At 39.8% G+C, this 25,931-nt stretch overlaps 2 protein-coding genes and 1 long non-coding RNA gene across 3 annotated transcripts in view; 2 read left to right on the plus strand and 1 right to left on the minus strand.

The window, feature by feature from the left end:
• RNF114 (ring finger protein 114) overlaps positions 1 to 17,513 on the plus strand; it is a 36,860-nt gene extending 19,347 nt beyond the window's left edge. The window contains exon 6 of the mRNA XM_051976572.1: positions 16,184 to 17,513. Within this exon, the coding sequence (XP_051832532.1) occupies positions 16,184 to 16,282 (99 nt within the window). The 3' untranslated portion in view covers positions 16,283 to 17,513. The remainder of the gene's footprint in view (positions 1 to 16,183) is intronic.
• On the minus strand, positions 13,354 to 19,652 carry LOC127548904 (uncharacterized). Its single transcript, XR_007950481.1, has 3 exons — positions 19,542 to 19,652; positions 14,884 to 15,047; positions 13,354 to 13,871 (listed from the first exon to the last, which is right to left on the minus strand). It is a non-coding gene; the product is annotated as an uncharacterized LOC127548904 (long non-coding RNA).
• A 150-nt stretch (positions 19,653 to 19,802) lies between these two features.
• On the plus strand, positions 19,803 to 25,382 carry SNAI1 (snail family transcriptional repressor 1). The gene is made up of 3 exons (XM_051976570.1): positions 19,803 to 19,967; positions 20,407 to 20,925; positions 24,050 to 25,382. The coding sequence occupies exons 1-3, from the start codon at positions 19,889 to 19,891 to the stop codon at positions 24,229 to 24,231; spliced, it is 780 nt and encodes a 259-aa protein (XP_051832530.1). The 5' UTR covers positions 19,803 to 19,888; the 3' UTR covers positions 24,232 to 25,382.
• The last annotated feature ends 549 nt before the right edge of the window (positions 25,383 to 25,931 follow it).

Below are 25,931 nucleotides of genomic sequence, written 5' to 3' on the forward strand. Positions count from 1 at the left end.
GATCACTTCACAAGTATTAACAATGAATTAGTGTCCCAGTTTTCCCACATCCCTTCCAATAGTTATCATTATTTTTACCTATCATCTTAACCAATCTGAGAGATGTGAGGTGGTACTTCAGAGTTCTCTTAATTTGTATTTCTCTAATCAATAATCAATAATCTTAGAACATTTTTTCATGAGTATAGGGCTTTAATTTCTTCATCTGAAAATTGGCCATATCCTTTGATCAAGATCTTTTTTAAAGTGAAACTTTTGTTATCCCTTCCATCCCCCTCTTTTAAAAAAAGAAAAACCAAAATCCTGAGGTTATCTTTATATCTTTATTTTAAAATATCTTTTTTATATAAGATAAAAATATGTATTTATTTTACCATTAAAAAAACTGGAATAGAGTTTAAGTGACTTGTCTAGGGTTATATAACTAGCAAAATATTAAAGGTTGTATTTGAACTCAGTTTTTTTTTTTCTCCCAGCCCACTGCCCCATTCAGTGTGCCCCTTAGCTATTCTTTTAAAAGATGACAAAAGATGGGAATAGACAATATTGGAGAAACTGCAGATAGACTCCAGATATGCTACTGGTGAAATTGAGAATTGATCCCATCATTCTGGAAATCAATTTGGAATTATCCTTAAAAAGTGAGAAAAATGTTCATACCCAGAGATATCACTACTGGAAATATACCTCATGGAGGTAAACAATATAAAAGTCTCATATACAAGAAAATCTTCATAGCAACTCTTGTAAGAAAAAACTTGAAATAAAATATATACTCATAAAATGAGTATATAAACACACTGGTGTTTTAATGTAATGGAATATTATGGCAACATAAGAAATAAATACGAAGGATTTAGAGAAGTATAGGAAAACTTATATGAACTAATAATTAAAATAAGAATCAGTAAAACAGTATGCACAATGATTACAAAACTGTAAATATTAAAAAACAAAAAACAACTGAATCCAATGTAATTATATGACCAAGGTTGACCTCAGCCAAGGGTTATATCCTCCTTCTTTATATGTAGATTATGGGAGACTATGACTGGGAACAGTGTCTGTATTGTCATATTCAGTTGATGTGCCAGTTAGCTTTTCTATGCTACTTAATTTCTTTTGTTTTTGCTTTTACAAAGCATTGACTCAGTGGATAGAGAGTTGGAGGAAGGATTTATTTGGAAATGGTGACCAAGAAATATTTTTGAAAGTTAAAAGGGAAAGGAAAAAATATATATATATAGTTAATAAAATTAAAGCATAATTTACTTATATAAAACAAAATAAAAACTAAATTGATTGTTTAGTGGAGATATAAGAGAATATGGTTATAGAATATTGCAAATACTGCCAAATGTTATTGCTGCATTTACTATTTTGATTTGTCACAAGAATATCCAAGGAATATGATATCATGAAATGATATCAAAATAAAAGGCTTCTGAAAGATTCCACAAAAATAAGAATAGAAAGGTCAAAATAAAATAATCTAATCCAAATTACTGATTCCTTTCCTCTGTGTTCACAATTTTCATTAGATTACTTTCTGTTTCTGTCACTGAATTGTCAGAATTTTATGATAGAGAACTTTCTATTTCAGCTGGGCTACTTTCATTTTAATTCATGAGGCCCTACCTATCTTTGTGCTGAACCTTTTAAAATCTGTTGTGCTGAGGGCTAATAGGTTAAATGTCAAGCTTCTCTCTCCTAAAATATCTCCCCAAGATTTCTGTTATTTTTGTCTGAGCATCCAGTTTTTTCTCGTGAATGTGAATCACATTAGGAAAAGCAGTTTCTTTCATTGCTTCCCCCGCCTTTTGGAGGATGACATTTACATTAAGACATGAATTTCTTGGCTGTTTTGAATGAACAATAAGGCAAAAAACTTGGATAGTTGAAAGTCCTCTTAACTACTGATGTACTAAATACCTCTGCCTTTGTTCCTCAAATTTCAGAAAAGAAATAATAGAAAAATTATTTCTTCAAGTGAAAGATAATATGACAAAGATAAGATGACAATGGTCTTCATTGATTTCCCATGAATAGATCTTGTCGAGTTGCTTTTAATCATATCTGAGTCTTTTTGGTTTCTTGGATACTGGAGTGGTTCATTTTCCAGATGAAAAGACAGGCAAAGTTAAGTGACTTGCCCAGGGTCACATAGCTAGTAAGTGAGGCTGGATTTGAACTCAGATCTTCCTGACTCCAGGCCTGTTAAATCTATCCACTGTGCCACCTAACTGTTGGAAAGTAAAGAAGGAAATTGGACATCATGGGTATGAGTGAAGCTTGTTGGACCTTGACTTTACTAAGACTGTGGAAGGGTGTACCTTACTCAAATTGACAGGGTAGGAAAGAGGGAGGTGGAAAAGTCTCCTTAACAGACGGTAAATGTTAGTTAAATCGAGGTCTACTAAACTCATAGAATGCTTACTGGTGGTCTGCTGTGTTAACTCAGAAGATACCTGTGCAGTTAAATTTGCCCCTTTGCTTTGGAATCCTTACCTCTGGCGCGAATCCGGACACGGCTCCCGTGGTCTGCCTGTTTCCAGCCTGCCCTGGGAGTGGAGGCACTTTTCTCTCTGTTTTTCCTCCTGTTTCCAACCGCCAAGGAGACTGACAGCGTGAGGGAGCCAGCCGCCTTCCCCCGGTGCACCTGGGGAGCCTCCCGAGCTGGCTGGCGGCACCTGCGAGATTCAGGGATGTATGCAAAGTCACCGTTTCCTCTCTTTGGCCTAGGTTGCTTTCCCAAGTAAGCCGGAGGGCTTTCTAGCTTAGCTTTTTGGTTAGTGGTTTTGCTTTTTGTATTCCCCTGACTCAAGTATACACAAGTGAAAAAGGAAATTAAGTCAAGGGGTTAGAATGCAGACTTGTGCAGTTTTTAGAACTCTAAAAATAATGAGAACAACATTCTCTATCTTTAGCTCCACCTCCACTCCCCAGCCTGTGCTGGAGGGGAAAATAGTCTTCCCCTTTGAAAAAAATGGAATTCTTTCTCTCTCCATCCCTGATCTGGGAAAGTCAGTAACCAGTGCAAACAGCTTAGGCTTGCCGACTACCGATTTTTAAAATACCAACCAGTTAGATAGTCGAAATATAAAATTAAATAGGGAATTGAAAACTCCTAGTGCTGGCGGAAGCATCCACGAACACACAGAAAGGTTCGGGGAAAAAATAAAATGAAGGTATTGGCTGACAAATAGAAAAAAACAAAACTAACATATTCTAGCTTTTCCCTAGAGGGAGAAATGGAGGGGTAAAAGGGTCTCTGCAATCTTGTTGTCCTGATTCAAACCTGGTTAGTAAGGAAAGTCCCATTTCATCCTGTGTTCCTGATCCAGTTGCCTTCACCTTCCCATCATTCTGCTCAAATGACCTTTTCTGACCCTTCTTCAGGTGAGTCTTACACAATTGCTTGAGATTTTTCTTCTTCCTCATCCCAGAAGTTCCTCCAAGGTCAGGGCAAGGGAACAGGAACCTCGGACAAGTTGAATGGTTTCTTCTGCCATAAATAGTTCCTGTGTTCTAATTTTCCATTGCAATGTGATTGATGGGCATGGCAAAGGTGGGTTCCATTTTTTGGTTTAAAGTCTGTTTAAGATTTGCAAGACTTAAGACAAATATTGAGTGTCCCAAAAGGCTTAGTGTAGTTTTAAGCTTTAGTGGAATAGTTTGTACATTTTTATTAATCCTTGTTAGATAATTTTAAGAATGTTTCACTTTTATATTTTTAGCCATGGTTCAGAAATCTCAATTTGATTGTAAGGTACTATCTTTTTGGGTTTTTTAAATAGAATTTTTTTTCCAGTTACATTTAAAGATATTTTTTGACATTCATTTTTTATAAAATTTTGGGTTCCAAATTTTCTCCTTTCCTCCCTCCCTTTCTCCTATCTCTAAAACAGAATGTTACTTTTGAAGATCTTATCTTCTTAATAAGCTGTCTGTTTCTCAAATCTTCCTCTCTTTTCTGGATTGGCAGCAATAATGAAAACATCACTTTTTCCACTAAGGCCTTTAATTTTCCCCCAAGATTTTGTACTCCTTGCCAATAATTTCTAAATTTTGACAACATCAGGTATTCCTATCATTAATGACTAGGAAGTATTCAGAAATCCTGTGGTTTTCACAAGTCTTTGAAAATTCTCCGTTCTGGATTCATGTCCCAAGAATACAGTAGAATTCTCTATTATTAATGTTTAAAGGACAAATCACTATTTCACTATCTCTCAGGAGGAAATTGTTACGGAAGAATATATTTTCTTCCTCTGACTAATATTGTATAGTCCTAATGGTACTTGTGGATACATATCTCCTTCCTTGGAGGACAAATAGCTGCTTTTTGCTCTGTCAGTCCAGTGACTGCTCAGGCCTGCCTCGCTTAAATTCAATTTACTTGCAAGTCAAGCCATCTCCTTCCCAATGTCATTGGTCTTCTTTGAGAACAAAGGATGAACAATAACAAACTTCTCAGAAAGATCCTAGTATCTGATGTTTACCTCTAAGTGTTCAGTGGTCCTCTTTTTCTTTTTCCTCATTTGTGTGTGTGTGTGTGTGTGTGTGTGTGTGTTTTTTTTTTTTTTTCTGTCCTCCAGGCTTCTGACATAGGCTAGATTTCCCCTCTGCTCTTCAGATCCTTGTTTGTTTAAAAAGCAAACCCAAATCAACACCCCCCCCCCCCACTTCATTTCTTCCTGATTACTCAGAAAGTGAGGAGATATTCCTGGAGTTCCTTTACCAAATTTTCTTCTTAGAATGACATCAACTCGCCCTTTGAGCATAAACATTAATCACTTGGCTGTCACAAATATTTTATAGGCAATTGCAAAATTTTTCCTTGCTCTCCATATTTGAAGAGCCAGTACGTGATTTATTTAGCCAAGATCATTGCACAATTTTCCCTTGCTTTCCTACTCTCTGGGTATCAGTTTTCTCATTTGTAAAGTAAAATTGGACTAAATAAAGTCTCAGTCACTTTCAACTTGAAACACAAAGTCCTATTATTTTATGGGCCCTGGAGAAATGCCTTGTCAACCTGCTTCTAAAGGTTTCCACTCTGAAATTGTTACTGTCTTAATCTTGTTAGCACCTTCTTACCTCATTAGTTCCTTGATAGCCAAGCACCCTTGTTTTGATAATTTCTTATCTTCTCTTTCCAATGTGTCTTCTCCACTCTGTCTTATCATCTTCCTCTTCCATTTCCTTCCCCTTGGATTCTAATGCTGGGTGTCCTCTAATCTCTTTCTTCCTTTTATTTAAGCCTCTTTTTCTTTTTCTCCTTCATCTCCTCAAGTCCCTCCCATAATCAAGCCTTTCACAATTCCAGTATTCTTCATTTCTCCTCCTCTTCCTTCAAGCTAAGTGACCTGGGGTCACACAGCTAGTAAGTGACTCAGGCTCGTGAGTCCAGAATCAGTGCGGTGTCTACTGTGACATCTTGAAGCCTCCATATCTTCACAACTCCTTTTCCTCCTTTAGCAAATTCTTCTCTTTCAACTCCAGTCCTTTTGCGTCTCCTTGCACCTAACATAATCCTACCAAAATCAAAAATTATTACCTTCATCTATATTCTGAGCACTTCACCTGAGAAATCTTGAACTAGTTTGTTATTAGATGATGCTTAACAGAGAATGTCATGAAAACTGGAGTTGAGCTAGGGAGGAGATAGCTTTCTACTCTACCTCCTGAATGCTGCTCTAATATGGTCACTTTTTCCTAAAAAGTAGGGTGAATTATATCTGCTTATTCAAAGGGCAGATTGTCATTAAAAAGTAAAAACAAGGAGAGATATAAGAGACAAATTAGAAACCTGAAAAAAATAGTCCAAAGTAAACATTTTATTTTTAAAGCATTGATTAAAGCATTGAAGGGGGGAATTATCCTTTTTAACAGTGCTAAAATGGTGTGGTAGAATGCAAGGCCTGGAATCTGGAAGTCTCTTCTTCCTGAATCCAAATCTGGTCACAGACAGTTAGTACTTGTGTGACTCTGGGCCAGTCATTTAACTATTTGGCTCAGTTTCCCCATCTGTAAAATGAGCTGGAGAAGGAAATGGCAAAACCATTTCAGCATATTTTCCAAGAAAACCCCATGAGTAGTCAGTCACCAAGAGTTGGACACAGCTGAACTGACAGAATAACAATTTAAAATAGGATTAATCTATCTTCACTTGTTTATACCACTGATAAAGTACAACATTGTTTACTTCTCTCCTTCTGCACATAATTGGAGACTTTCCATTTTTGAGGAGCTGTGTGTAATGTGCTCTCTTCTTGTGTTTCTGGAGGAAGCACCTCTGGATGGGGCTGCTCCACCCTTGGACACACAGCGTGCTTTCTGCCATGCCTCTGCACTCTGGTACAGTCTAGTAACATGTTTGCAGACCTCCAAAACTTTCTTGTCTAGTCCTTTTGGTTTTGTTGAATCTTCATGATCCCTTGTGAGGTTTTCCAGGATAAGACCCAGCAATGTTTCTACTGAGCTATATCCCAAAGAGATCTTAAAGAGAGAAAGGGACCCACATGTGCAAAATGTTTGTGGCAGCCCTCTTTATAGTGAAAAGGAACTGGAAACTGAATGGATGCTCATCAGTTGGAGAATGGCTGAGTAAGTTATGGGATATGAATGTTATGGAATGTTATTGTTCTATAAGAAATGACCAGCAGGATGCTTTCAGAAAGGCCTGGAGAGACGTACAGGAACTGATGCAAAGTGAAATGAGCAGAACCAGGAAATCATTATGTACGGCAACAAGACTATATGTTGTCCATCAGAACTGATAAATCAGAATTCTGATGGACACGGCTCTTTTCAACAAGAGGTGATTTAAGGCAATGCCAGTAAATTTGTGATGTAAAGAACCATTCATATCCAAAGAGAGAACTATGAAGATTAAATGTGGATCAAAGCAGAGTATTTTCTCTTTGTTGCTGTTTGCTTGTTTTTTTCTTTCTCGTATTTTCCTCCCTTTAGATCTGATTTCTCTTGTGCAGCATGATAGATGTGGAAATATGTTAGAAGAACAGCACATGTTTAACCTATATCCAATTGCTTGCTATATTGGGGAATGGGGAAGAGGGGAGAGAGGGAGAAAAATTTGGAACATACAGTTTTGCAAAGGTGAATGTTGAAAACTAACTTCGCATGTATATGGAAAAATAAACTACTATTAAAAAATTTCTGGATCTGATAGATTTACAAGACAATTCTAACACATTTTTTAAAGAAGTTAGCACCAATATTATACATATTTTTCAAAACTGAGAAAATCTGATTGCTTTTTTTGAGATAAATGCAATCTTAATACATAAACAAAGGAACTGAAAGCATGGGAGAATTATGAACTGATATTATCAATGAATATAGATTTTTAAAATGTGATAAAATCTTGACAGGCTATAGTGAGTTATAACCAAAACAAAACAAAAACAAAGTCCACTTTGGATTTATATTACAGATGCAAAAATGATTCAGTATTAAAAAAAATTAAACATAATTCATCATATTAAAAATTAAAACATCCCAAGCTCCTTGGTTATCTCAATAGATGCAGAAAAAGCCTTTGATAATAATGAATGCAAAACAGAACAAAAACCAAAACCCAATTACAGCAAAAATTCTACAAAATATAGACATAGACGGGCCTTTTAAAAATATAAGTATCTGCCTAAAACCAAAAGTAGCATCATTTGCAGTGGAGATATACTGGAAGCTTTCATAGTATATTTAGGAATAAAGCAATTTTTATAGTTTGATATTATTTGATATAATTCTGAAAATTCAAGCAAAGCAATAAGGCAAGAGAAAGAAAGAAAATATAAATAGATAAGGAGGAGATAAGATATAATTCTGAAAATTCAAGTGAAGCAATAAGGCAAGAGAAGAAATAAGTATAAATAGATAAGGAGGAGATAAAATAATTCCTATTTAATAATGATATGATGGTTTAGATAGAAAGTCCTAGGGATCCAGCAAAGATACTAACAAACATTAGCTTAGCAAAGTCTCAGGCTATAAAATAAATCTTAAGCATTTCTATATAATTAAAAAAAAAACGCAAGAGCAATAATAGAAAAGGAAATCTCATTTTACATAAGTATAAAATACATAAAATATCAGGGGATAAATCTATCAAATCATGCAAAATTTTTATCTAAGTTCAATGATAGAGTGTTCCTTAAAGACATAAAGAACAACTTAAATAGCTAGAGGAATATTCAAGCTACACTAGGCCAATATAATAAAAATATTACCAAAACTAATTTACAGTTTTGATGTCAAACCAATAAAATTATCAAGAAAATGTCTTATACAGAAGCAGCTACATCCAAAGAAAGAACACTGGGAAATGAATATAAACTGCATTTTTGTTTTTCTTCTCAGGTTATTTATACCTTCTGAATCCAATTCTCCCTGTGTAACAAGAAAACTGTTCGGTTCTGCACACATATATTGTATCTAGGATATACTGTAACCTATTCAACATGTAAAGGACTGCTTGCCATCTGGGGGAGGGGGTGGAGGGAGGAAGGGAGGGGAAAAATCGGAACAGAAGTGAGTGCAAGGGATAATGCTGTAAAAAATTACCCTGGTATGGGTTCTGTCAATAAAAAGTTATTTAAATTAAAAAAAGAAAAGAAAAGAAAAAATATCTTATAGAACTTGTAAAATTATAAAATTTGTGTGAAAAAATAAAAGATGTAGAATATCTAGGGAAATGTTGAAAAGAGATAGGGATGGAGAATGAATAGCACTTCTGGAACTCAAACTATAGTTTGAGTAGTGAAAAAGCATTTGATGTTTGAAAAAATGGAGAAAAAGATAAATGGAAAATGTACTAAAGAAAAGAGAATCAGAAACAATGGAGTTTTCAATCAATCAGAATTTCCTAATGAATTAGGAAATGATTTCCTATTTAATAAAAACTGCTTGGAAAACTAAGAAGCAGTCTGGCAGAAATTAACCTTGAATCAACATCTTAAACCATAATTCATAATCCATTCTAAAGGGATACATGGCCTTAATATTAAAGATCTTAGTAGAAAGTAATTAGGAGAAGCAAATCATACCTTTCATGTATATTTATAGATATATTCTTACCTCCAAAAAGGGTAGATTCAATTATAAAATGTAAAATAAGAACTTTGACTACCTGAAGCTGAAAACTTCAAAATGAACACTTCTATAATAAAAAGAAAAGCAATTGGAAAAATTTCTGACAAGTTTGGCATTACACACACACAGACACTCCCTCCCTCTCCCCCATAGGTAAAATGGTCAAACTGCTCTCAAAAGAATAGCAAACTATTTTTTTTCCCCTGAGGCAATTGAAGCTAAGTAACTTGCCCAGGGTCTCACAGCTAGGAAGTGTTAAGTGTCGGAGGTCACATTAGAACTCAGGTCCTCCTGACTTCAAGGCTGGTACTCTATCCGCTACACCACCTAGCTGCCCCAGGGTAGCAAACTACTAAGAACCATATACAATGTGTCCGATTTCTCTGTTAGGATCCTGTTTGGTTTCCTAAATAAATAAATAGAGACTAATAGCCATTAGCTAATAATAGATAAATTGTGAACAGATATGAACATTTTTCAAAAAAACTCTAAAGTATTCACAATCATTTGAAAAAATGCTCCAAATCACTAATATTAAGAGAAATGCAGATTAAAACAGTCCTGAGGGTTTCACCTCACACCTTATAATTTGGCAAAAATGACCAAAAAATGGCAATAATATTGGAGGGGTTGTGGTACATTAACACATTGTTGATGGAACTTTGAAATGGTACATCATTTTGGAAAGAAATTAGAAATTATGTAAATAAAGTAATTAGAATGTCCATATGTTTTCAACCAGAAACTCCATTACTAAGCTTATACCCCAAGGAAGCCATTAACAAGAAAAAAGTCTCCATATTTGCCAAAATATAACAGCATTTTCTACAATAGTTAAAGACTTGGAAATAAAGCAGATGCTCACCAGTTGGGGAATGGCTAAACAAATTGTAAATATAATGGAATATAATGGAATTAAATGAATATAATGGAAAACATAAACAGTCAAGAAAACAATATATATTACAATAAGGTAAGTGAAAAAACAATGATACACCAAAGAAATCAAAAGTAACTACAACACAATTATACAGACCAAGTAAGACTTACATATGAGGAGATATGAAAAGATATCCCTAATCTATCCCTTCTTGGAGGTGGGGAGTCCACAGGTGTTATACATTGCACATGTTTAAAGACTTTTTTCCGTATATTGGTCAGTTGTGCTAACTTTTGTTTTCCTTTCTGAAAATTACTGTTTATCATAGGAGTGAGATGATGATATTATAAGAAACAGTAAATATAAATAAAAACATGTTAAAACAAAGCAAACATAAAATAATAGTCTAAATAACTAAGAACAAAATAATTGAAAATTAAAACAACCTTGAGATTTTATCTTACACCTAATAAATTGGCAAAAATGACAAAACATAGAATGGTCAATTTTGGAGGGGTTACAGGAAAATAGATAATCTAGAGAATTGTTTGTGGATCTGTCAATACAACCACCTTGAAAAGCAATTTTGAATTACACAAGTAATGTGACTAATAAGTTTATATATATACATATATGTATATATGTTGTTTTAGAAGAGGACCAAAGACATCACAAAGTGATGTCTTAACTCCTTTGAGAAATGGATTTAACTGAGAGTTTCAGAAAGTCATCCTCCTCCTTCTCTCTTCCAGAGTCTTTCAAGTCTACTGGCAAGACAGAAGTCAAGATGATTGGCAATAGCCTGGGATGGTGGATGACCTTGGTATCTTTGTTGTCTGACCAAGCTCTAGCCAACATAGCACTTGCTTTAGCAGACTTCATAATCTTTGGAACAAATTGTTCTCAGCCACCCATTTTTCTGAGAACAGATCTTCACATTCTTGGGGTAGATTGTCCCTTAATTCACTGATGATTTTGAGACCTATTAATTACCCTTAACCTGATTTAGCCCATTTGCTGAGATGGTCTTTACTGAATGTGGCCATTACTTTTGCTATAGCTTCTTGGAGCCACAGGTGAGACCTAAGTGCCACTCACCAAAGGTAGATAAGCAGATCTTTAAAGGATTAAAGGCAAGCCCTTATACCAGAGTTGTTAATCCTCCTTGAACATTTGATACATCTCAGCCTAGTCTATAGGGGAGGTTGAACTTCTATTATTTATGAGGAATGGTTTCCTGAGTTTTTGACCTGGGAACTGTGGAGGAAGAGAGGAGTTACATCTTATATACCCCTTTTAGCCTTGAAAGTTATGTTCTTCTAATTTCTTACTGTTGAAAAGTTGATTTTTATTGCATTTCATGAACTATGGATTCCTCATTGAGTTTTAACCCTGGAGCCTAAATCACTGGACATGACACAGAATAATTCCCTTCTTTGTAAAAAGGAGGAAAGAAAAAATATACGAGGATAGAGTGAAATATACAAAAATAAATAATTGATAAAGTGAAATATACACATAATTGTGAATATAAATGGGATCAATGTACCTATAAATGATGGAAAGCATCAAAATGGATTTGAAAGTAGAATTCAACAGTAAGTTGTTCATAAGAAAAACACTTAAAACATAAAGGTTCACTCAGGCATGATGGCATATGGAAAAATTTATTATGTCTCAGAATTTTTTTTATTAAAGCTTTTATTTTCAAAACATATGCATAGATAATTTTTCAACATTGATCCTTGCAAAACCTTGTGTTCCAATTCCCCCCACACCTTCCCTCCACCTCCTCCCCTCAATGGCAAGTAATCCAATATATATTAAATATGGTAAAAATGTATGTAAAATCCAATATATGCACACATATTTATACAGTTATCTTGCACAATAAAAATCAGATCAAAAGAAAAAAATGGGAAAGAAAATAAAGTGCAAACAACAACAAAATAAGTGAAAATGCTATGTTGTGATCCACACTCAGTTCCCATAGATCTCTTTCTGGGTGCAGATGGATCTCTTCATCACAAGATCATTGGAACTGGCCTGAATCACCTCATTATTGAAAAGAACCATGCCATCAGAATTGATCATCATATAATCGTTTTGTTGCCATATACAATGATCTGGTTCTGCTCATTTCACTTTACATCAGTTCCTGTAAGTCTCTCCAGGCCTCTCTGAAATCATCCTACTAGTCATTTCTTACAGAAAAATGATATTCCATAACATTCATATACCACAATTTATTCAGCCATTGTCCAATTGATGGGCATCCACTCAGTTTATAGTTTCTTGCCATTACAAAAAGGGCTGCCACAAACATTTTTATACATTTGGGTACTTTTCTCTCCTTTAAGATCTCTTTGGAATACAAGCCCAGTAGGAACCCTGCTGGATCAAAGAATATGAACAGTTTGATAGCCCTTTGGGCATCATTCCAAATTGCTCTCCACAATGGTTGGATCAGTTCACAACTCCACCAACAATGTATCAGTGTCCCACACTCCGCCAACATTTGTCATTATCTTTTCCTGTTATTTTAGTCAATCTGAGAGGTGTGTAGTGATACCTCAGAGTTGTCTAATTTGCACTTCTCTGACCAATCGTGATTTAGAACACCTTTTCATAAAACTGGAGATAGTTTCAATTTCTTCATCTGAAAATTGTCGGTTCATATCTGTTCATGTCCATTTATCAATTGGAGAATGGCTTGAATTGGACTCAATTCTCTTTATATTTTAGAAATTAGGCCTTTATCAGAACCTTTGAATGTAAAAATGTTTTCCCAGTTTATTATTTCCCTTCTAATCTTGTCTCCATTAGCTTTGTTTGAACAAAAACTTTTTAACTTAATATAATCAAAATTATTTATTTTGTGTTCAATAATGAACTCCAATTGTTCTTTGGCCACAAATTCTTTCCATCTCCACAGATCTGAGAGAGAAACTATCCTTTGTTCTTCTAATTTGATTATAATATCACTCTTTATGTCTAAATCATGAACCCATTTCGACCTTATCTTGCTATATAGTGTTAAGTGTGGGTCAATTATGCATCAGGATTCAAAAAAGGAGTAGCAATTATTATTTCAGACAATATGAAAATAGCACGATTAAAAGACACAAGCAGGAAAACTTTGCTTAAAGCTACATAGATAATGAAATAATATTAATACTTCATATATAAACTGAATGACTTTGGATCTAAGGTCTTGAAACAAAGGTTAATTAAATTGCAAGGAAAAATAGAAAACTTATAACAGTTGTGGATCTTAATGTGCTCATTTCAGACTCAGACAAAATTAACAAAAAGATGAATGAGAAACTAAATATCTAAAGAGGATTTTAGAAAATTAGATATGATTGAACTCTGATAATTACTGAATGGGAAAAAAAAAGGAATACACATACATATTTCTCAACTTTGTAGGGTATCTTTAAAAATTGACTGTACTAGTGCATAAAAACCTCATAAACAAATGGAGAAAAACAAAAATATCAAATACACCTTTTAAAGACCAAAATACAAAAAAAAATTAATAATAAACATTTAAAGATACAATTCAAACAAGTAGAGACTAAATCATTTAATCCTAAAGGTTAACAAACTAAACATCATATAAACTATGGATAATTTCATCAAAGAAAATTGCAAAAATGAGACAATATACCAAGACTTTTGGGAGAGTGTATAAAGGAATATGATTGCATATGTTGAAAGTCCCCTAGTATGAGGGCAGGAGGAAGAAAAAACTATCAGGTATTGAATTTATTGAGGAAAGAAGGGGAGTGTCTGGGATGTCAGTAGATAACAGCTACCAGAATCTTGATTGGATGGTAAATGGCTGGTTGTTCGGTTGTTGTCTTTCTTCCTGAAAAGGACCAAAACAACATCACTATGTTGGAGTCAAGGTACAGTATATCCAAGTTTGGCTAATCAGACCCATATGAACTCAGATCACTCTACCACAGGTCAGGTACAAGTAGCCCACAAAAACATTAAGATTGGAGATGGCTTTAAATTTGTACATCTCAAGTTTCTTTGGAGCTACTGCAATTCTGCTTCGCTTAGACTACAGAGCTTTTTGGATGTTGGGATGCCATGAGGTAGTGAATGATCCTTTGCCAGTGTCTCCTATGTCATGCAAGTTATTCCAAATTTCTTCAGAGAGACCTTGAGAGTGTGCTTATGTTGCTTCTTCTGACTACCATGTGAGTGCCTGCCTTGTATGAGTTCTCCAAATGTACATTCGGCATTCCCACAACACGGCCAGCCCATTGGAGTTGCACTTTTTGCAGCAGAGTTGAAATGCTTGGCAGTTTAGTTCAAGAAGTGATCTCAGTGTCTGGTACCTTATCTTACCAGATGATCTTCAGAATCTTCCTAAACCAAATCAAATGGAGGTGATTCATTTCCAGGTCTGGCAGTGGTAGATTGTACAGGTTTCATAAACATACAACAATGAGGTCAGCACAATCCCTCTGTAGAATTTCATTTTGATGGGCAATCTAATACCTCTTCTCTCTCCTACTTTGCTATTTTTCAAATACTGAGTTGGCTCTGGCAATGTGTATCTCAATCTCATCATCTATGTGGATATCCCTGGAAAGTATATTCCAAGATAAATGAATTTATCCATAGTATTCAATATTTCTCCATTTGCTTGACTGCTGGTTCTATGTGTGGAAGGTGTGGGTGGGAGTAAGAAAGAGAACCCAGAACTCAAAAATGTTAAAAAAAAAAAAAAAAACACAACAAATGTAAAAAAGTTTTATTTTAAATGTAACTGGGGGATAATATTAAATAAATAAAAAGAAAACTGAGGAAAAAAATGAATTCAGGTAGATTTTTAACATCCCTAAGGGTTAGGCAGTATTAAATACCTGGAAGGTGGAGAGGAGGTATCCATATGAAGCAAATTTTGGCAGGTTGTCTATAAAAGGTATGTTTAGCTTTTCAGTCCTTCCCAGCAGGCAGATAGGTGGAAGGAGCACTGCAATGATGTATCTTTCTTCCGGGACAGGTAAGCATGACCAGACTAGGAGACCTAGAAAGGATCTCAAATGAAAAATGAAAATTAGAGGAGTGACTTCCAGTGGAGAAACTCATGGAATCAAAAATTGGAAAGCATCTTATATCATAAAATGTCAGATTAAAATGAAGTGTTGGAGGGAATCTATTCTGGTTTTTTTTTTTTTTTCATTTTACAAGTAAGATAATAGAGATTGAGAGTAAACTCCCCAGACTCACACTCTGTCTCTATGTCTCTTTCAGATGAATATTTTATAATAAAAACTGAATGCTGTGAATTTATAATGAACAAGCTTGACCCCAAAGAAGAGATATGAGAAGACATTTCTTTGTAGGGGTGGGAGACTATAGGTCTAAGATACCCCACATAATATCAATTTCTTCCCATCTCAGTTATGCTGAAGAATTGTTTTCCACTTTTTTATTCTTTGTTATAAGTTATGGTTCTCCTTTTTAAGTTCCCATCCTGATTCTTTAGACCTCACCATCATTTCTCAGCAGCCTTCTCACTCTGCAAGATCTCTCTGCCTTAACAGTTCTCTCTCTGATGGGTGAATTTCTTTCCACAATCTCCATTTTGAGGAAGTGCTCTGCCCAGTCTTGCTTACTTTCCCACTCCTCTCCTAGCTCCTCTTACCTCTCTGGTCTTTACCATGGGGGAATAGTAGTATCTCACCTCCTAACCCCAGTCACTTTTCATCTTCCTTTTATCTTTCCCTTTAGAATGTCAGTTTCTTGGGGACAGAGACTTTTCTTTGTATGTAATTCTCAACTACTTTGTTGTTGTTCAGTTGTTTTTAGTGGTGACCCCCATTTGGGATTTTCTTGGCAGAGATACTGAAGTGGTTTGCCATTTCTTTTTCCAGCTCATTTTACAGACGAGGAAACTGAGGCAAACAGATATAGTGACTTGACCGGGGTCACAGAACTAGTAGATAAGTGTCTCCAGTCAAATTTGAACTCAGGAAGATCATGTTTCTTTTTTTTATTTTTATTTTTTCCAACTATTTTCTAAGTACTTAATAAGTGCTTGACTTAGGAAATAGAAAGGAAGAGGGACATATTGAGAAATATAAGTGGCATAAAATACTTCAAGAAAACATGTATATAAAATAAAACATGTTTTATTGATTTTTTTTTTTTTAATTTTAGGACCTGAAGGTGTTGAATACCGAAAAACCAGCAGAGGGCAATACAGCATTACTGAGAATGTTTAGCCATCCCATATGTAGAGATTGGGTGGTAGTCTGATCCTATCTTAAAAGACACCTGCCTCCTTGACCACTAGGTTCTCAGGATGCTCCAGGAGCGTATTGTTGTTGGAAGAACTGACATATGCCTAGATTGGACCAAGGTCAGAACTTAAAAATTAGTGGCTGGACTCCTTCTCCTCCCCCAGCTCTGGGAAGTAATTCATTTCCTGTCCTTGGACATCCACGACAAATGACCCGCCCCCTCTAGTGGATTCACCTTGAAAGAAAGTCAAATGGCCCTTTCCTTTTTCCCAGGAAGTTGTGAACTAGGTCCTTTGTTAGGGGCTACTTTACAAGTATTCAATCAAAAGACCGAAGGGGCTTAAGCTTTTTGCTCAGGTATCTAATCTTATCAGCCCCTAAGGTTACTTTACAAGCTGTCCACTCCCTAGATCTAGGTCTTGTGAACTTCAGAGCATTTGGGGAGATAATTGGTTTTTCAATGATTCAATCAAAAGAGAATCTCCTGTTCCAGACTTCAAAGAGCTCCTAAGGTGGAGTGTTAGCCAGGAGGGTGTGGGGGTACTCGCAGCTAGTTTTTAAAAGAGTTTGAATTTACACCTAACATTTGGTAACACCTGAGTTCTACTAATTAGGGGCTCATGGATCTGGATCCCAAAGGGCTCTTCCAAAAACATCCAGTCCAACCTTCTCTTTTTGCAAAGGAGTAAATTGAGGCCCAGAGAAGCTGAACAACTTGCTAAAGATCACCCAGCTAGTAAGTGACCAGAATGGGATAGGGAAGCACTAATAAATGAACTCTTTCAGAGTTATCAGATAATTTGAGGTGTGCTGACTTTACAACTCATTTGTAATCCCAAGGACAGGATAGTCTTTGAAATCTGACCCACCACCTGAAATATAGTAGAAAGCATTAAAGACTTTACCCACACCCACTCACCCACCTGTGTGGCTCTAGGAATATCATTTTTCTTTCTGAGTATCCATCTTCCCCTCTCCCCCCAATATATTCGAGATGATCAAAAAGATCCTTTCTAAGCTAAAAAATTTACAGGGTATTGGGGTCAGGGATTGGGGAAGCACTTGGCCAAGATCACACAGGGAGTAGTAGTAGCCTCTCACATTTATATAGGACTATCATGAGTCGTTTGTCCAAAAATATATAGGTTAAAAAGGAAGGAACTTTAGTGTTATCTTAAGGGGATGTGTGTGGATTCTGAATAAAATTTTGTTCTAGTGCTTATAATTTAATTATAGTTAATATACCTCAAGCTACCGAACTCTACAAGTGCCCATTCATAGCCATTACATTATTATTATGAATTATTCGTTACGTTATCCCACCCTTGCTACTTGCTAGCTCTCTTTCCTCTGTAAAAGACGGAGATTGATCGATCATCTAAGAGCCCTTTCAGGTTACTTGGCTTGGGATGTGTGGGGTGTGGGGTGTGGGGTGTGTGTATGCGAACGGCAGCGGAACCAACTTGGTCTGATTTCAAATCTCAGATTGCTCTTTCCAGGACGCTGAAAACTTCTGCGAAGTACGTGAGAGGGAGTCTTGCTCTGGGTTTGGAGAAATCTCGGTTTGGCACCTGCCTTGTTTCTGGGTGTGGGACACCGGACAATTGCCACTCATTTCCTCCACTCCCCCCACGCCTCACGGCCATCCAGTGAATCCCGAGCTTATAGAACCTAGAATTTTAGACTCTTGGAATCTGGAAAGGACCTTGGAGGTCATCTGGTCTAACTTCCCAGTTAGAGGACCTGCTTAATCAGGTCACCCGTGCCCTCCCCCGAACCTCCGCAAGTAAGACGTGGTAGGTTAGCTCAAAAAACCTCTTTGGCTTTAGAGTTCGAAGTGTACGCTTCCCAGTTTGGACTCCCTTTAGATATTTCTCTGAGCCTGTTTCTTCCCCTAGGGGGTGGGGGTGGGGTGGGGAATGGGATGTGTGTATCCTTCCTTGCGGGCTTCCTCGGTGTGTGGTGAAGATGAAGACCAGATGTGAGAAAGACCATTGTAAACGTGAGGGGGCTATAGGAAACGAAACGCTCACATTTTGATAGCCCTTTAAGGTTATCCCCTCCCAGCAGCCCTTGACTCTTAAGGAGGGCAATTATCATCATCTCCGTTTACGGGGTAGGAAAGTGACTTCCCTGGAGTCATAGGAAAGCAAGAGTCAGAGTTAAGACTCTGAACCCAGTCAGTCTCCTGTTTCACTTTTCACTATTCCGCTATATGATGCGCTCCCCACCTGAACAATTAGTATACAAGCGTAACGTGTTATTGGGGCTAAATGCATGACTTAGGACAAGTTACTTCCATTCTCGGCTTCTGGTTGTTCTATCCCACGTCCATAACTATCAGAGGGGCTGGGACTCTATGTTCCAAGGGTCCTTCCAGCTTCGACTTTAGCATTCAGATTCTGGGTGCTGTGTGCTTGTGTTTAGGTAAGGGGGGTGGGGAGGTGAGGGGAAGGAAAGTTTCCTGCCACCTTCTGGGCCCCCCTTTCTCCTTCCCCTCCCGGAGAAGATCAAAGGCCCAATTAAGGAGGTGCTAAGAGCAGAAGCCGGAATTTCAGGTGTCAGTCCCCAGGGCTAGGAGAGGGGGGTCCCTGTGGATTGAGGGAGGGATGGAATTGTAATGACTCACTTGAGTCGGGGGAAAGCTCCCTGGACTTGGAAGTCCGGGCCTCTGACTTTGTATCCCCGCCCTAACACTTACTAGCTGTGTGACCTGGAGCTTGTACTTTGACTTCTCTGAATATTCGTTTCTTCGTCTGTAAAAAGGAGTCATCATACTTTTACTGTTTACTACGGCAATTGCACTGGAAGTGTTTTGTAAAACAAAGCGCTATAATAAAAGCCGAATAGAACGAAGAAGTCGCCCGGGCTTGAGCTAGAATCGCCAGAGGGCGCACCCGAATCGTTGAAAATTAAACTCTGGCTCCACGCAAGGCAGCGAGGACTTTTCTGGACTCCCGCCGGCTCCCGCTGCAATATTTAATTAGGTCACGGATCTGAGTCCCTAGCAGTCAGTTTATGGGATAAAAGAAGCCCCCAGAAGGTGCGAGTCGGACTAGTCGCCCCTCCCACACCCCGGGGCAGAACTGGCCCACGCATCCTTCCTCCGCCTACACCTGCCGGCCTCAGGTGCTAGAGAGGTTGCCGGCTGGGGGTGGGAGGAGGAGGGAGAAGAGACAGCCGCCACGTGTCCCGGCCCGCAGGAAACTTGTGAACTCGGAAGGCAGTTTTACCCCAAGAACGAGCACTAAGAGAACCAAGCTTTCATTGAGCACCTGTTCCACCACGCAAGGTCCAGTCTGGTTAGAGGCTGGGATGTGGCCCGGGTTATAGGACCGGTGTTGAGTCAGGAGCCACGCGGACCCTTGAAAGTCCCAACTGATCACCTGCCTCTGAGGCTCTGAGGGCGGGGCCTGGGGATGACTCGGTTGCTGATTGGCCTAGAGGTGACAAGTGGGTGGGGCGGTCCCTCCTCCTGCCACTCCGGGCTCAGATCCCCTTTATTAGGAAGTTCCCGGGGCTGGCAATTTCAGACTGGCGTGCGAGAGCGGAGTAGCTTGAGTTTCCAGCGCCGTCTCCCAGACGCAGCGGTCAGCGATCGAGCCCCAGCCCCGGAATCACCATGCCTCGTTCTTTTCTAGTCAAAAAGCATTTCTCCACCAGCAAGAAACCCAACTACAGCGAACTGGAGAGTCAGACAGGTAAGAGCCCAGCTGCGGTGGCCAGTGGGAGAGGAATAGGACCAACCTTAGGTAGACGGAATGGGCGAGGTTGGGGAGGAGGAAGGACCAACCCCCGGGAACTCCTGAATCTAGTGGGGCACAGCTGAATGAGCTCTGGATCCGGGCGGGATGAGTGATTTGGGAATGGGAAAAAGGGCCTTGGGAGTAGGAGAGTTTGGAGTTATTAGGGCTTTTTTTTGGGGGGGGTTGGTTTTTGTTTTTGCCAAAATACCAAGTGGCAATGGGTTCCCTGAAATTTTTGTAGCTAGTGTATCATTCAGCCTATGGGGGAAGGATCATTTAAGAGAAGTCTAGGACAGCGAAGAGCTAGAGAGATGGGAACTAGATCTGGAAGGAAAGGTCCTTTAATTTGGGGAGGATGTGTCCTGTCTAACCCTCTTCTTTCTCACACTTGCAGTGATTGTGTCTCCCCACTTGTATGACCAATCCTATCCGATGTTGGCAATTCCAGCACCAGAGGTCCTCAGTCCAGCAATATGTTATCCTCCCCTGGTCTGGGATAGTGGGCTGCTCTCTAGCTTCTTTACTCCCATGCCAGTGGCTGCTCCTGGACCCCCAGAAGAGCCCAAGGCCCTGGACCTGACTTCTCTGTCCAGTGATGATTATGACAGTGGCAAGGGATCGGATCCCCCAAGCCCAGTCTCCTTAGAAGAGGAGACAGAGAAGTTCTCCTGTGACCAATGCCCTGAATCCTACACCACTTTGCCTAGTCCCTCCAAACACCAGCCGCTCCAGCACAGTGAAGACACCCAGCCTAGGAAGTCCTTCATCTGCAAGGTGTGTGAGAAGGAGTATGTGAGCCTCGGTGCTCTCAAAATGCACATCCGAAGCCATACCCTTCCCTGTGTCTGCAAGATCTGTGGGAAGGCCTTCTCCCGGCCCTGGCTGTTGCAGGGTCACATCAGAACCCACACAGGTGAGTGATCCATATAGTCCCATATTCTTCTCCTTCACACGCATGTTTTGGGTTATAGGATTTCAGATAGTCTTGAAACACAACCAGATTCTTGGGAATAGGAGGACTCTTAGAGATCCATTAATAACTCCATTTTTAATTTTTACATATGGGGCAAGTTTCATGCTGTTACCAGTGGAACAGGTGATGTTAGCCCTATTAATGTGTATGGGGTGGGGGATGGCTTGCCTAAGGTCATGAAACTTAATGCCTAAGTCAATTATGCTCATTGATTCATTCATTCAATCACGACAGATTTTAGTAATGTGACTAGTATCCAGGTCTTCTGAGAGAACATTGTGCTAAAGTACCTAGAGAGAAGAGAGGCTATTGAAAATAGGCTTGATATTGTTAGCAACAACAAACACTTATGAAGTACTTAGTGTGTACTGAATTTCATGCTGGTGGCTAGGGAGATATTGTCTCATTGCATCATCGATTAATTTGCCATTTTGCTCTGGGAGAAACCTCCTTTGGGTAACCACATTCTCTTCCCATCCCAACCAAATGGGAAAATGGGGTTTGGATTGGGAGAGAGCTCTTTTAGGGAGACTGAGTTGTTAGCCACCTGGCCCAAACTCCGGTATAGGTGCAAGGCCCAGACCAGGAAGTTTCCCCTCATTGTTCCAGCTTCTCCCTTCTCTCACCCATCCCCCTCACTAGGGCTTTTATATGCAAAGAGGCCTCACCCATTCCAGCATCGGCCCACTTGGGGAAGGGGAAAGAGCTGCTTGATCTGGGATACAAATCCGATATTGCATCTGTAAATCTAGTAGCAGAGTGACCTTGGATAAATAATTTTCCTTTCTCTGGGACTCAAGATTCCTCAACTTGTAAAATGAGGCAGTTGGACCAGATGGCTTCAGAAGGCCCCCTATCCTATTAAGTATCTTGGGAAAGAATCTAAGCCCCCTGCTCACTGCCTGTCAGTTCTGATGGAGCCTATTCATCCCCCAGATTTCTCCTATACGTGGATGTCTGTATGCATGAGTATATATGTTAGTGTGTATGTATACATATATACATGTGTATACAAACATTAATGCAAGCTAGAAGCCAAAAATCTTACTGCAAAAGCTGCTGTTGAAATGCCCAGTTTCAAACCTTGATTTTCATTGTCTCCTTTAATGGCAGCTTTAGGAGGGTGTGTGTTTGGGGGGGAAACAGAGAGGGCTGGTGGAAGGAAGGGTGAGCAGGTGCTGTGATGGAGCAATGTCTGTGCACCTGTTACTGTGGGCCGGGCAGCTGCTGGGCCCAGGGTGCCTTCCCCTTTTAATCCAAGAAGTATCACATATACAATGCAGGCTTCCCCTGCCTTTATACTCCAATACAGGGCTGGGGCAGCCTTGCCGGTGCTGATTTCACACTTGCTTAGCATGGTATAAAGATGTCTGAAGGAAGTTGGTAGAGAGGCGGAGACAGTCCACTGGGGCATAAGGCTGGAAGGCCTCAAAAAGGTTCTCCTTCCCTCCCTCTCCCCCAAAAAAGCGGCTTTTTTTTTTTTTTTAGGTCTTTCAGAATGAATTTTGCTTAGGAAAGTCCATGGCAACTATAAAAGAGCCACTTGGATTGTTATTATGGCTCTCCAGATATTCTCTCATTCTAGTTATATCCCCTCCTAATTCCTGGAAAATTCCATACTCCTATAAAATTTAGAACTAGAAGAGACCTTAAAGATCTTTTAGTCCAACCCTTTCATTTTCCTGAGATGGAAAGTCTTGGAGTCTGATCAATTCAAGTTAGCAGCTCTGTTAGGATTCATTCATTCAACAAAATTTGGGTGCAAGTCACTTTATTTGGCATTGGATAGCATAGAAATCACATTTTACTGGGGTGTGAAGGGATAAGATAAGCACTTATATACAAAGACCTGTATAATTCAAAGCAGGGTTGGGATGGGGCAAAGGAAACAATCAAAACAAAGTACTCCAGAATCTTTCATAAGGAGAACACCTTCTGATGAAGGTGATTAGGAGAGGTTTTTGAGACGGGAGGTGGCACTTGATCTGGCAATGAATGAGGATAATGACCCTCAAAGGAGGGCCAGGGAAAAAAAACACAAAAATGTACTAAGGCAAAGAGCTAGGAGTCTGTATTTTTATCTCAAGGGTCAAAGGGAGCCACTAAAAGTTTTTGAGTACCATAGGAAGGGCAGTGTTAGATTTTTATCCTAGTAGAATCTTCTCCTTGAAGGTGTAAAGCTTACAGTTCTTTGGTCGAGTAAGTACTTTGTAAAAGATTAGAAGGGATCAAGACTTTGGGCAAAGGAAACCAATTAAGGAGGTCATTATAGTCTAAGCAAGTGATGATGATGATGGGCTTAAAGTAGCAGGTGGAGTAACTTGAACTCAGGACAGAATCTCACGGGCTCTTATCACCAAATCATGGCTGCCCCTCCTTTGGTGGCTAGTTTAAACCCTCTTTGGGTTACAAGACTTTTCACTGGCTTTCACTTGTTTTATGTTTCTCTGATGATGGACAATACATTTTCTAGAGAACTTTGAGATTTAGGAAGTGCCCATTTTAAGCAGGAGGGGAAAGGCCTCTGGTAACTTAGTAAAGGCGAGAGGGGCCACCTCCAGCGGGTGGGGTGCCCCAGTGCAGAGGCCCAGGATGTGAGGTCAGAACTCTCCATTTCCTCTCTGGCTCTCCCATTCATTGCCTCTGTGCTTGGACACCTCCCTTCCCTTCTCTGTGCGACTCCCCGAGGTAGTGGGGCCTTCCTCGCCATCTGTTTCCACGCTCTCTCCTTTCAGTGGATGAGGAAACTGGGCTCCAGAGGCTGTGACCCGGCCCCAGAAGTGGGCCTGGAACTCGGGGTCTCCGACATCCGGGCACATTCTTTGTGGCCTGGATGGGTCCCCGAGCCCCTCCCAGCCCTCAGTCCTGGAAAACCAAGCTCCGAGTTTAATCAGTGTTTCTCTAATGTCTTAAAGATAGTGCAGAGAGGCACAATAGCTGGGATTCCTGGGCTTAGTGGTCATGCGAGGTTATCTGGGCCCCGGCGAAGGGGGGGCTGGGACGTCCCGGGAAGGCTTGGGGGGAGGGGCCGCTGCCGACTCTCACCCTGCCCGTCTCTCCGCAGGGGAGAAGCCCTTCTCCTGCACGCACTGCAGCCGCGCCTTTGCCGACCGCTCCAACCTCCGGGCCCACCTGCAGACCCACTCGGACGTCAAGAAGTACCAGTGTAAAAGCTGCTCCCGGACTTTCTCCCGAATGTCCCTGCTCCACAAGCACGAGGAGACGGGCTGTTCAGGCTCCCGCTAAAGACTGCGGATCGAGGGCGGTCCCGAGCAGAAGGTGCCCGCTGCCGCCGGGATTCCCCTGCCGGGAACCCTTCCCGGGTCCGAAGGAGCCAAGTGAATATTTGCCATTATGATTTTCAAGGGGAAAAAAAACAGGTTTCTATAGGAAATAGCTCCCTCTGTGTTAACTCCAGCTGTGGAGCAAAATCCCCTCTCCCTCCCAACCTCCCCCTCCCTCCAACCTCCCCCTCCCCAACTTGCTGCTTCAGATCTTAATGAAAGGAGCTGGTGACGATTTTCACCGAACCCTCCCCCACCCCCTTTTGGACTTTGCCTTTTTTTTTCTTTTTTTTTAAAGGCCGTTCCGGCATTTCCTGACTGTAGTTTACAATTTGAACCGTGACAGTTGCAGCTGGTGTCTGAAATGTCGCTTACAGTCAGTCCCACGGGGGTGTTGTCGGCCCCTCCTTCCCCGAGGAGGGGGAAGTGGAGGGGGGGAGTGATTTTTTTTTTTCCTTTTTCTTCTTTTGGTGCTTTTAAGCCAAGTCTGCTGGTCACTATTCCTATTCAGAATCCTACAAATTTCAACACCCCACCCCTTCCACCAAGATGAAGGACAAAAAAGCCACGGGGGGCGGGGCGGCCCGGTGAACCTTTCTCAGAAGGTTCCGGGGTGGGGGGGTGTCTGTCTGCTCCTTTCTGGAGGAAGCCGCTGCGTGGTCTAAGGTGTAACCTGGCCGGCCACAAAGATGGACCCTTGGGATACCAGGGCAGTTGACAACCTCCCCAGGAAGCTTGAGGAGCCATTTCAAGTTGAATCCCTATTTCTAGGGTAGTTTTGAGCTGGAGCACCTGTTAATATGACTCTTAACTGCTTTTCAAGAGAACTGTGACTAATAGTAAGCACTTGTCAAGCCATACAATAAGGGGGCTGTGCAGGGCCTGGCCCACTGACAGGTGTGTCCTCAGCTATTTATGGTGCCAGACAGGTGCACCAAATAGGCATCTCTGCCTGTTATTTTTTTTTTTTTCACATACTCAGAAGATGTTTACATTTCAAAGGTACACTGGTATTTATATTTTTATGCCACATTTTGTACTGATGAAACATTTTTATAATTATATACACACAATTTATTGATATTCAATAAAGTGCCTAATTTATAAAAATAAGTAATCCTGTGGATGATCTGGCTTTGATTTCGAAATATGCTTTCAAGGATTAAAAAGACAAGTGAATGTGGATTGTCTGGGGTAGGGGGCAGGGGTGGAGACAGCTGGTGGAAGAAATCTTTTCCTCGATTGCCTCTCTGTCGTTTCCTGTCGGTTTGGAAATGGTCAGAAGGGTGAAGGAAAGAATTCTGGCCCGCGAATCAGGAAAAAAATCAAAACCCAAACCCAAAAGTTTTTGGTTTAGTGTAAACTCGGCGAGTCATTTTCCCGATTTCAGAGATTCCAATTTGAAGTTGTTAATGAGAGGGATAGATCAAGGGCTCTATTAGCCCTTAGAGTCTAGTCAAATTCAAATTTCATTAACCTTCTAGTCCTACTCTCCCCTTCCCCCCATTCCCCAAACCCCTTGTTGGCTGGGGAAATGGGATCAGCAATGATGGAGCCTTGTGTGCATGCATATGTTTCCCAAATGGGATATAGTAGATTTGCTCTCCCCCTACCCACCCTCCCCTTTTACTCCAGAACAACAAGCCTAGGAAGCTTAATCTA

This window comes from Antechinus flavipes, chromosome 2 (assembly GCF_016432865.1).
Source record: "Antechinus flavipes isolate AdamAnt ecotype Samford, QLD, Australia chromosome 2, AdamAnt_v2, whole genome shotgun sequence".
Taxonomy (NCBI): domain Eukaryota; kingdom Metazoa; phylum Chordata; class Mammalia; order Dasyuromorphia; family Dasyuridae; genus Antechinus; species Antechinus flavipes.

Excerpts from the sequence above, each read along its gene's own strand:
- SNAI1 (XM_051976570.1), top strand. The coding sequence starts at position 19,889 with ATGCCTCGTTCTTTTCTAGTCAAAAAGCATTTCTCCACCAGCAAGAAA. Across the intron at positions 19,968-20,406 it reads CGAACTGGAGAGTCAGACAG|TGATTGTGTCTCCCCACTTG; the intron begins GTAAGAGCCCAG and ends TCACACTTGCAG. Across the intron at positions 20,926-24,049 it reads TCACATCAGAACCCACACAG|GGGAGAAGCCCTTCTCCTGC; the intron begins GTGAGTGATCCA and ends GTCTCTCCGCAG.